Here is a 12364-nt window from a genome sequence, read left to right on the forward strand (position 1 = left end):
AGCTGAGCCAGGTAATTCTGACAGTAAAAAGATTATACCTCATAAGAAAACACTATGAAATATGATTTTGCCAGCCACAGAGTAGAAAAGGCACTACGTTGCAAGTGTTTTTTTTTTTTTTTTAAATAAACCAAAACATTTCTGAGCTCTGGAAGGTATGTGTAACTCACAAGCTATATGCCCTTAAAATCAAAAGTGTATATAGCAACTCATCACTCCTATAAGAAAATATACGCAGCGCCCCCGCCCAAGAGGCTGGGTGTATGACAACATTAAGTCAGTCACCAAAGGTTGCTGGCAGTTATTATATGTGGGCAGTGGGTACAACAGGGAGCTGTGAACTCTACTCCTACTCTGATTGGCATCTGGGGGAAAATCTAGTTGACACAGAATATTGTGATGAAAAATATTGATGAAAAGATGTTTTGCACAATAGGGATCACAGATTCTGGAAGATGAACGCCTATTATAAAATATTCATTTTGTTTCAATTATGCTGGCTCTTTATACTCCATCAGCATGCTAAAAGTGAAACGGTGAATAAATGACACTTGCACTGTATACAATTATAATGCAGTCAAAATTCTGAGCATTTCTCTTTGATGGGACCAGTTTTATCTATGACATCTTGGCAGGTTAAATATTCTCATGTGAGCTGTACAATGGTGAATATCGGTGGGAGAGAGGATAAAGTTCAAGTGACATGCAAAATGAAATCACAACATGCCAATTAAGACACAGAATACATAAGCAGTCATGACACAAACATATTTACAATGAGCCATAATCCCAATCATTACTCCTCTCCTGTATTGGCTGCATGAAAATCAGCAATGTTAGCACCTAATAGCTGACAAAACCTGCACTCAATATATTTAGACATCTGACTTAACCTAGGATTTATCATTGTAAAGGAAGCTTTATTTATAGCATATTATTAACATACCCGACATTTGGCAATCCAACAATTCCAATCTTCAAAGACGTCCCAAACCGTCCAATCAGTGGTGGTGGCTTTGGTCCATCACCTGTCTTTTTTGGAGGCATCTGAAAGAGACAACGTGATTTCAGTGCTTCGATGCAGACGCTGATCCTGCTACGCTCATCCTAGCTTCAAACTAACAAACAAACCTTTTTAGGAGCTATGTTTTCATACCACTGCAATACATTGACAACTATGAAAGCCACTTCCAATGAACTTGCGTTTTAAAAAAATCCCCGCTTAGTACAAATCGCTCCACTGGCTAGTAGGCAGCCACACAGAGCTAAAATAGACCGCGCATCTGTTAGACAAGAAAGATGAGACCGTGGCCTCCCTGGACTTCTATATTTAGTTACTATTTCGCTAACCAGCCGATAAGAACCATATTAAAACCAAAATGTATTTATGATAAGACTACAACATACACAAGACTACAAAATAATATGGAATATATATGGATACCGTGACTGATGAATATGATGAATTACTTACTACTAGTTGTTGTTAACATGCTAGCTATCTAAACCTGTGGAACACATAACCCAGACTCCACTATTTCTGGTAGCTGACGTTAGCTTTGCAGCTACCAGAAACATGGGTTTCTTAACTAGCTAAATTATGGCAGAATACATGATAGAATGCACAAATTTTATAAAACAATGGGTTTGGCGATGGAAACACTTTGGGTTCACCTTGAAATCTAATTAGCTGTCTTCTGGAAAAGAGACGAGACAGTAGTCGACAGGAACACGCGCTAACCCTAAGCAGGATGAATTAGAAAAGGAGGACGCTAGCGTGTAGACCGGAAGAGTCAGCAATCCTCGCCTTTTCATTGGATAAAATGTGTTGCGCTAAGCGTCTGCGTCATTGCGTAGAAACTAGAAGACGTAAAGACGACCCTTGCGATTGCCGGTGTTGTTGTTTATGACAATGTATCGTTATAACTTGCAGATGCTTGTAGTTTCGTGGTAAATACGTCTTGTACGAGGTTCATATATCTCACAGTAAACGTTAAGAAAGGCTTGCAATACAAAATTCTTTTTTTAGTTTTTAATTTATTTTGTTACTTTTGTATTGACAACATCGTAACAAGTACAGGGTTGCCAACTTTGGTCAGTTGGCTGGAGCGAGATTTTCAATTCGTGACAAGTCTGCATACACATGCACACGCATTTACATGTATGTAACAGTTTTATTACGTTGTAAATAATCTGTGGGCTTTGCAAACTACCCCAACGCTTTTGATGTAGCTAATTTTAGGTTTATAATGGAATAATATATGTATGCAGTAAGATTTCTTGTGTGAGAGTCTGAAAGCGTGAGTGTCGAATGTATATTAAATGTATTCTATGCGTGTCAGAGAGATGATACACAAAATACGATAAAATTAAGTACTTCAACAAGTATAGCATTACGTTAACCAGTAGTGGGTTCAAATCCCAGGGAACATGTAAACTGTAACCATTTACACCCTTTACAATTTACTAAATCGATTTGGATAAAAGCGTTGGATAAATTAATCTAAAAAGTAACATGAATATTACATTTATAATGAATATTACATTTATAGTGGGGGTATTTTTATTTTAAATCAACAAATTATATCTACTCGTGAATATATATATATATATATATATATATATATATATATATATATATATATATGTGCTAGAATAGATGTGCTTTTTAACTTTTGTCCCAAAAAAGTGAATGCCATGTCAAGGTAAGAAGATATAACGTAACAAAGTGTATATGTGGACATTATATAAAATCTTGAACCGAGAGGGAGTGTAGAGTGTTCTGTGTAAGTAATTTATTAATACTCTACTAAAAGATTAAATGTTCTGATAACGGATCTCAAACCCAGTATGTCCCTATCTGGTGTGTAATCTGTTTTCACTCATACGCAAGTACCTACTGTCGTCAAGCGTCTGTCAAATTTAATGTATTTGCCAACAGTGTCCTGCTGACAGACTTTTTAGTCTTTAAAGGGAAAATGTATAAGAAATTAGATAAAACGGTAAACAGTATACGCTTTTACGCCGTTTTTAATGGAGCCATATAATTATGACTAAATGGCATCATAGAAATACATTTTAACGTCTGAAAGAGGAAATAGTGTAACAAAGTAATTTTAACAACTGTCAGATCCCTCTAGTACATATTCTACTGCACATACAATTGTGCAATTTCAAAGGCTCATACATACTGAATTATACGGTATTTATCAAAATATCTTGCAAAATAATGTCCATTACTGAGTCGACTTATTAGGGGTCCGAGGAGTTTTGGATCCTTGGATTGTTTTTTTAACAATTTCTCACCTTATTTAGTACTTTTAGTCCAATCTTAGAACCACCCGCTAACAGTAAATTTACACAAATATTATGTATATATTATTATATTATATAATGCTATCAAATAGTTTTAGCTATAACTTTCTTAAAAGTATGGTTTAATAAAAGTTAAATAAATCAAAGTAACCAGTAGCAGTCAAATATAAAATTAGCATTCAGAAAAACTCTTTATGTAGTCATTGAACTCTGCGCCCCTGTTATTTATAGATGGTTATATTTTTATTGCCTCTATACATATGAAGTTTTATATACTATGCATCTAAATAAGCTAATCATGCGTTAACAGTCCTAATTGTGCTATTTATATGTGGCTTAATGCTTAGACTGACTGTATGCCATTTATTCGAAGTGGCATGAAAACCAAACTCTCGCAGATAAATTAATCTAATTGTAAAAGGACAGATAACCTCTCTGTTTCACCTGCGTCGGAGAAATGAGCTGTGAAGCGCCACTGTAAACGTCCACATGATTCATGACATTTAGGCTACTCCACACTGAAATTGTACCTACTTCAATACAATTGTTAAAGGGACTACGTGCAGAAAAATAAATTGTACAGCGGTAGTTTGACGTATATCTAATAACAATTATAATTTGTTTATGACATGACTTGTTACACAATTTATTTTTAAATAATTCCAAAAATATTCACCTCAGTTTTCATTAATGCAGTACTGTACTGCACGAAGAAATACCACGCACACATATGTATGCATGTATATATGTGTGTGTGTGTAGCCTGTATATATGTATGTATGCCTATTTTGTGTATTCTATTTAAATGAATGCAAATTTGTCCAGTCTTTGAAAATGTGCTATAAATATAGTGTATACTGTTTTACAATATAGCAAAGACAAACCAATTAAAATACAGGTATTTATATAACTCTAGCTGAGTTATGTTTTTTTTCCTTTCCTGTGGGACACCGGTGTCGGTTTACAATTCACCAGCAATTCAGGTGGCGATTGAATTTTATAATTACGTGTATATTATAGGTCATATATATATATATATATATATATATATATATATATATATATTTTTTTTTTTTTTCATTGTTCGTTATAGCTGTTTTTATTAATATAGTTCAGTGGGCATGATAAGAGAAAATACAGCTCCATGATGAAGCATGCTGCGTAATACATTTGCATATGTAAATGTACACGTTTCTATGATTCAGCCTTGCCTAGTCTTCTAAGGAAAACAGAATGTATTACATGTACACAGATGAATCTCTAACGATACTTAAATAATAGTAGATACTTAATGCCATAATATCGTCTAGAAATCTAAATAAAATACCAGTGTAACGTGTTTTAATTATATTCCCAGAGACTGATTATTTCATAAAAGGTCATGTCAAAGTCAAAAGGGACGTACAGTGCAGTCAGTTTCTATGCATGTTTTAGAATATACTTGTGCTTGTAGGCTACTTGTGTTTATCGTAATACACAAGCATGACGCGTATAACGACTACATCTGGCATCGCTTTTTTAAACATCTGTTCGTTACATGACCTAGGAACCAATTTCGAACTTGTCCTATCTTATTTAATTACACGCGTTTAACACTTAAATCAAACCAGGCATTTTAAATTAACAGTTTATTATCACGACGCATTTTAAGATCATGCAGATTAGTCTTAATTGTTTACAAATAATTTATTTTTCCCCTGGAGGCAAATATCTAATTAGTCTGTTGAGTAACGAACTTTGGTTTTCACTTTGATATGCCTTAAATCCTACACCGTGGTTCGTTAAACATGCTTAAAACGAGACTGAAATAATACAGAAAAGGAGGAATGCAGAGGTTCTTTGTACGTAGTATCATAATGAATACGCTTGGATTAATCATTTATCTTTTGTTGCTTAACGTCGTGATGGATGCACCTTCTCTCAGGCTCAATACAATAGATGCCGAGCGTTTTGTTGTCAGCAAATAAATCATTGTAGTTGTTTAAGGTACATTGATCAATCTAATGCCTTTTAATAGGCTCCTAATTGCCATCATGGAATTGTCGGCTTGTGCCTGAAAATGAAGTGATAGGAAGCCATCCTATAGCACGTTAATTTCTTTATTACTCTGTACCCCTTTTGCTGATTTAGAGTAAAGTATTTATAGGGCTCACGTGTAGTGCTGGGAGACTCTCCGCCTGCTTTCTGTTTTACATTTAAACACGCATTTAACATTACATTTACCGGCATTGTTTCCCCAAAATTATATGTCTGTATATGTGTTTATGTATATGTATGTATATATATACAGGTATCATGTTTACGAGGTCGAGACCAAACTTGGCGTGTTTAAGTATGACTTCACGTCGAAACCTGCAGTGATATCACGCGACAGTAATTCGATTAGTCCAACATATGAAACAATAGCACACATGTTTGAAAAACATATTCTAAAATACTACTGGACACTAGATTGTCAGTACACAACCGAAAATTGCATTCCGGTTTTATTTTTTATTTTTTTGAGTGCATACAAGTATATGTTGTTCTTTGGTATGCTGCTGTTTTGGGCAGAGCTTTGCTCTTTTTCTGTGACAATGTTTTAAGGGGTAGGCCTACATGAACTTCCAGATGTGTGTTGACTAAGCTGGAAATAGTCTGTAATTAAAACCCTTCGCAGAGAACATTTATTGTCGTCTTGCGGACAAACGATCTGCTTCCTTTTATCTTCAAGTTAAAGTACCTCGACAAGAAATTTTAAACAGAAATCGGTCAGGTTGTGCACTGCTGTTTATTCCGGATTTGATTTAGTAGCTTATCCGTCGAACAAATCATTTACTTTCAATAGATTTAGAATATACAAACATGCAGTCGCCCACCCTATGAACCTACATATACATATTGCTGCACTAAAAGTGGAAACATTAGATGGCTAAAGCAAGATGATACACATACGCGTTTACCTTAACAGATACACACGCGCCTTTCGTTTCGTAAGGTCTGCATTTTTTGCATTTCAATCAAATTTGTTTATGCAGAATCGACATTTAATAGTGCTAATTGCACTCAAGTCAAATTGCCATGATTGCAGAAATGAAGCAATTTTCTAAGCTCTATGCCTTGGATTTGAAGAAATTGTTTTATATTCACCTCTCCATAGGTGGGAATTTAAGGCACAGCGCCTTTGAACAAATTACACTTAGACTGACTGGCAGCATTCAGGATCCATAATAGAGCATTATTTGGCCATTCTGAATACTGTAATGCACAGCTTTCGGTGAAAGCCATTCTCTTGAAAATTGCTTTAACTTTTAAAGGGACAACGATTCCCTCAAAGCGGACCATTGTTACATTATGCCATTACAACTAATGTTTTAACAGCTTTTACAACACATTGGCATAATGCATTGATCTTTAAAAAAGAAGGGTAAAAGAGGGACGTCACGTGGAAAACAGATAATCATTGATAGAATGGAGTTTACAGTTGAATTTTTATAGATTATATATTGGTGTTAATAGTAATGACTTCAATATATTCTGATCACTGTCAAATTATTTAAAATAATAACAAATAATAAATAGCCTACGTCTTAGTAGGCTATTACTAATTACGTAATACTCAATATTGACGCAGCTAATAATAAAATTCCTTCAGTCGTAATAGCCATACACCAGTGTTATATTGCAAAGCAAATAAATTACTAACTTAACGAAACAACATCACTCGTGGTGTCGTCCATTTGTAGTCCTACTGTTTTTTCATGACAACTTTAAACAAACGCAAGCACATACACGTACATCACGGGAACACCAAGTTACATCTAAGCACAAAAAGTCACCTGTTGTATGAAATCCTTTAGTCATCATGGAAGATACCGATGCGTCTTCTATATTGTACCACCTTTCACAAATTATCCCGTATAGTGATAAATTCCGTCTGACCGAGCTACTACCTCAATAGGATGCTACAGAATATTTCACACCGGCACTAAAGCTGTAAGTTAACCTTTCGACTGGCGAACCATGAGAGGACATCGGTCCAATTTGGCTATAAAGACACTAACAAAAGTGCCGACACGGTGAGATTTAACACACTTTCTTAAAAGACAGGTAATTCCTTTGTGATCATTGTATTTTTAAATGCCTCAGGTGCATATGCATGGTAATGTATATGTTCGAATAAACGCGACGACGGTAGAAAAATGCCTCTAGAGAATTACAAATAGTAGGACAATTAAATGTGACCATTACGATATACTTGCCTTTGAAAATGCAGCAATTTCATTTATATCAATTTCGAATACGCAGTTCGCTTTTGATCGTTATCGTGGCTAAATTTGTTGAGTTAAAAATATATAAATGCCAAAGTATCAATGCCCTTGCTCCGGAAAACTACAAATATTAACTGCCGTTTCCTTATTACTTTAATGCTTACCCTCATAGAGAACTGGTGCCTTTCATTTCAATTTGTCAACAAAATCTAAAAAAGAAATTCGAGCTCGATGGGCAATGTTTATATATAAAACTAAATGTTCAAAAATCAATGCATTTAATGCTTCAGTGCAAAAACGCTTAATGCAACAGTTATTGATTGACACGCAACTATAATGCTTCTGTCATCTCCGATGCTCTCATTGGCTGAGCCGTTCTCCTTGCTTAGATTTCCAGTGTTTAGATTGGCTGTGTGCTCCAGCCAGCTGCACTTCAAAGAAGGCGCTCTCTACAACTAGATAGAGATAGGAGCTTTGAGCCAAGTGTGTAATCAGTCGTGTAACTGCTGGAGAGCTCGCAGTGTTTGATTCCAATCGAATTACACAGATTAGTCATTGTGACCACTTCAAAAATAGCACAGGCCTTGGCTATGGCTACGTCTATACTTGGGGTAAGTAGAAAAAAATAATTTATATTCGGTATCTTCCCCATGCGTAGAAAAAGTGATTAAATTAAGACGAAACCGATGAACTGGTGTATTAGTTTGCGTTTTGCTTTCTTATATGCAACGTGCTTTTTAAAAAATATACTGCCAATATTGTTTTATCGTTTACTAACGTAAAAAATACATGTACAATTTCATTTTATCGACACGACTAAAATTAGTTGTTCGGACCAAGTACGTAATGCGTGCGCACACGCGCGCCCACACACACATATAGACATAAATATATAGCCTATGTATATATGGCATAACGTAGAGGTTAGTGTAGATAAAATTTAAGTTTACTCTTTCTCTTGTCAGGAAGAACCACGATTTGGAACTACTCCTCTGGCCATGCTGGCTGCGACTTGCAACAAAATTGGTAACACCAGTCCTCTTACCACTTTGCCCGATTCTAGTGCTTTCGCGAAGGGCGGATTTCATCCATGGAAGAGATCGCCTTCTAGTTGCAATTTGGGATCCAGCCTCCCTGGATTCACAGTGGCGACAAGTCGGGGATCCGCTGGACTAACATCAACGACTGCCACAGCCAACAGCGCATTCTGCTTAGCCTCCACCTCCCCGACTTCCTCTGCATTCACTGTCGAGTACAGCAGTCTGTTTTCCAACTCGGCAAACGTATCTTCACAAGAATCGGGACAATCTGCGTTCATTTCCAAAGTTCACACCTCAACAGACAGTCTGTATCCGAGGGTAGGGATGGCTCATCCGTATGAGTCCTGGTACAAGCCTGGCTTCCATTCAACCATTTCTGGCGATGTTGCAAACGGGGCGTCTTCTTGGTGGGACGTTCACACAAACCCGACTTCGTGGCTCGAAGTTCAAAATCCAGCAAACACCCTGCAAACCTCTTTGCACTCGGGATCTCCCCAGGCCATACACTCTCAACTGAGCGGCTACAATCCAGATTTCTCCACTTTGACCCACTCCGCTTTCAGCTCCACCGGAATAAGTCCTACAGCCTCTCACCTTTTGTCCACTAGCCAGCACCTGTTGACACAGGAAGGTTTCAAAACTGTGATCCCCACGTATACGGACTCCTCCACTGCAAATGCAATGATCTCAGGAGCCAGTTCGGGGATAGGAGGCTCGTCAAGATCATCCAGAAGGTACTCAGGTAGGGCAACGTGCGACTGCCCGAACTGTCAGGAGGCTGAACGCCTGGGGCCTGCAGGGGCAAGCCTCCGGAGAAAGGGTCTCCACAGCTGTCACATACCTGGTTGCGGCAAAGTTTATGGGAAAACGTCTCATCTCAAGGCTCATCTGAGATGGCACACTGGGGAGCGGCCGTTTGTTTGCAATTGGCTTTTTTGTGGTAAAAGATTTACAAGATCTGACGAACTTCAGAGGCATCTTCGCACCCACACTGGGGAGAAAAGGTTTGCTTGTCCAGTATGCAACAAGCGTTTCATGAGAAGCGATCACTTGAGCAAGCACATTAAAACCCACACCGCTGGAGGAGGAGGCAAAAAAGGAAGCGACAGCGACACGGACACCAGTAACCTGGAGACTCCTAGGTCCGAGTCCCCGGAACTCATTCTGGAGGGGGTAAACTCCACCAGCGTCACGGTCAAGGACTCATCCCCGCACAACGAGTAACAAGTAGAGCCATCGCAATGAAATACGAATGACCTCGAAGATTGCTTTTTAAATTAGCTACTTAAAATTTGCATTTGTTTTAATAAAACGGGTCTGGGATTTGTTTAACATGACTTATTGCGAAATGTGACCGACACCAGAAACATATTTAATGTTTTTTTCCTTTCTTTTTTAATTAATTCAGATAACTTCACTATACCCAGTAATCTGAAATGCTATTTAATGTACCAATGGCCTCTATTACGCAAAGACTACGACGCGTATTTCAGACAATTCAAGACAGATAATATAAAAACGTAAACAAATTATTTTTTGTACGGATAAGTGCACACAGAGGTGAGCAAACCCAATGAATTTCGTGAGATAATGTGTATTGTTGACATTCATTGTGTATATATAATGAGGAACATGTTATTTTTTCTTGTAAATTTTTAATTATTATCGTTCTGTCCGTGGTTGGGTTCCTGAAATTCAGGGAATTTCCATTATTTTCGACGCACTTTGTGGATATCACTCTGTATGTAAACAGCTATTTAAAAATTAGTTAACCATTTGAGCCTCTGACATTCTAAAGATATTATAAACGTTTACTTGTATAAAGATCGCAGGTATAAGCCTTTCATTTTCTTATAATTAAAACGATCTGCGTGAATCCGAAAGCGTTTGTGGTTTAATACTGCCAAATACCTTTTTTTTTTTACTTTTAAACACCCGTTTTCACATCGAAGTGAAACTCATCTCCCCGAAATCAGTGAATAATTACCTATAGTGATTTGCTATAAAGAATAGCTCAGTGTGTGTGTGTGTGTGTGTGTGTGTGTGTGTGAGTGTGTTTGTATTTACATCTTCACTACTAACAGATTCAAAATTACAAATCTGCTAAAGTTTATTGCAGTATAAAATAAAGGATATATGTGGACGCTTCGACGAGCCATTTCTGTATTGAATATATGAATAGCTAATTGTACGGAACAGGCATTTTATGTCCAAATGAAAATCTTGTTAAATGTTATTAATTATGACCTAGAGCACACACCAGTCCCGCGAGTCTTGTATTCCCGGTTGGGGATTCGTGTCTTATGAAATATCTAATTAATCTCTATAATTTGTCCTGCCTTGTGTTATCTGAGGTTTTCCGAAAAGAGGACTATGGACTTGGTGACAAAGCGCTCTTGAATATCTATTTTAATTGTCCAAATTAACTGCTTATATTTGCATGTCAAATGAACAGTTGCTAATAAGCCCATAAGCCACTTTTAAGATTGTATATAAAAACGTGGCACTTGATTTGACATTATGGGAAGGCAACTGTTTCTTACTCATTTTGAATAGGAAAAAAAGATAAATGCAAATTTGGAATTTGAAATGCCGCTGTCGCCGCGCCGTCAGTGCTGCCTGCATGTTATTTGAATATCAGTGGCCCCGCATTGAAAAGGTTGGAGGATGCTTTCTGACTTCTTTGTGCGAACCCAGTGCAGCGTCCGATTCTAAAGGGGAAAAAAACCCAAGGCATAATTAGAGAGCGAGGACAGGCCTGGGAAACACGTTAGCATCAGGAATCTCATTTAGGCAATCTCTTTCAGAATCAGGGAAGTTAAATTGACCAGAAGGCAATTATTTTGACGAAAATTATTTTCATTTCCCTTTGTCCACGGACGACTGTTAAAACAACATAAAATGCTGGCGTGAAAAAAATCCACCTGCCAAACCAAATTGGAATTTAATATAAGCTTTTTAAGGGAAATGGTTCACACCAAAAATCAAGCAGATATATACCCTTACAATGCTTTTTAATTTAAAAATTGCACAGCCAAAAATAAATACACCAAAATGTAACGAAACACAATAATAAAAATTAAAGATTGATTACATTTATTCTACACCGATCAACTTCCGACTGTTTTCAAATGACTTATAATTTTCTTATAAAAAGAAGAAATGCCATAGAAACTGATGGAAATTCGAGGAACACAATAAGCAATTACATGGTTATATTAAAATCTATAAACGGGTCTGTATACGACATGATCTAAGTAAGTTTGCTTTTTGAGGCAATGAGACGCCTGGGGTCGCGGACAGTGGTTGTTGTCAGTCAGTGCTTTTTTTGCATTACACTGGAATGTCCTCTCGCTGTGCTTTGAGTAGAAGTCATCTTTGTTTGAAAGACACAATGAAAAGAGATCAAAGAGATGAACCTACATCCAGCCTAGCAGGACACGGGGTTATACCGTCCGGCTCGATGATCAAGGACTTTACGATGCTGGCATCTAGGTCTTAAGGATAGCAAATTGTAAGGCATTTCCCTTCATTGAAACGCAAGAACAACTATTTTATTGTTCATTACATATGAAATGCAGAATTCCACCTGGCTTGTATTTACTGATCACTTCAAATATTCTATTCTAATTATAGTAACAGTTATCTAAATACCTAAACACCATTCATATAACAATGTTTCCATTTAATGTAATTGCAAGAATAAGGTTCTATATTAAATACGAAACACGGAAGAAAATAGGCTATGCGACAAGTCTA

At 36.9% G+C, this 12364-nt stretch overlaps 2 protein-coding genes across 4 annotated transcripts in view; one reads left to right on the forward strand and one right to left on the reverse strand.

The window, feature by feature from the left end:
* The window catches only part of ola1 (Obg-like ATPase 1), a 51535-nt gene extending 43703 nt beyond the window's left edge, over window positions 1–7832 (reverse strand). The window contains exons 1-2 of one of the 3 annotated variants that reach the window (XM_023805932.2): window positions 7730–7832; window positions 947–1047 (exon numbers count right to left, since the gene is read on the reverse strand). In XM_023805932.2, coding sequence (XP_023661700.1) covers window positions 947–1047; window positions 7730–7735 — 107 coding nt within the window. In that variant the 5' untranslated portion in view covers window positions 7736–7832. Of the gene's footprint in view, window positions 1–946; window positions 1048–1131; window positions 1240–1674; window positions 1782–7729 lie in introns of those variants that run through there. The other 2 variants (XM_023805933.1, XM_023805934.2) reach the window with 2 other exon arrangements.
* A 181-nt stretch (window positions 7833–8013) lies between these two features.
* LOC111840685 (sp9 transcription factor) lies at window positions 8014–10488 on the forward strand. The gene is made up of 2 exons (XM_023805758.2): window positions 8014–8176; window positions 8531–10488. The coding sequence occupies exons 1-2, from the start codon at window positions 8156–8158 to the stop codon at window positions 9827–9829; spliced, it is 1320 nt and encodes a 439-aa protein (XP_023661526.1). The 5' UTR covers window positions 8014–8155; the 3' UTR covers window positions 9830–10488.
* The last annotated feature ends 1876 nt before the right edge of the window (window positions 10489–12364 follow it).

Source organism: Paramormyrops kingsleyae, chromosome 1 (genome assembly GCF_048594095.1).
Source record: "Paramormyrops kingsleyae isolate MSU_618 chromosome 1, PKINGS_0.4, whole genome shotgun sequence".
Lineage (NCBI taxonomy): Eukaryota > Metazoa > Chordata > Actinopteri > Osteoglossiformes > Mormyridae > Paramormyrops > Paramormyrops kingsleyae.

Bases quoted from the DNA above. Each gene is read 5' to 3' on its own strand.
- LOC111840685 (XM_023805758.2), top strand. From the start codon at position 8,156: ATGGCTACGTCTATACTTGGG. The intron at 8,177-8,530 runs GTAAGTAGAAAA...TTCTCTTGTCAG, and splicing joins TGGCTACGTCTATACTTGGG to GAAGAACCACGATTTGGAAC.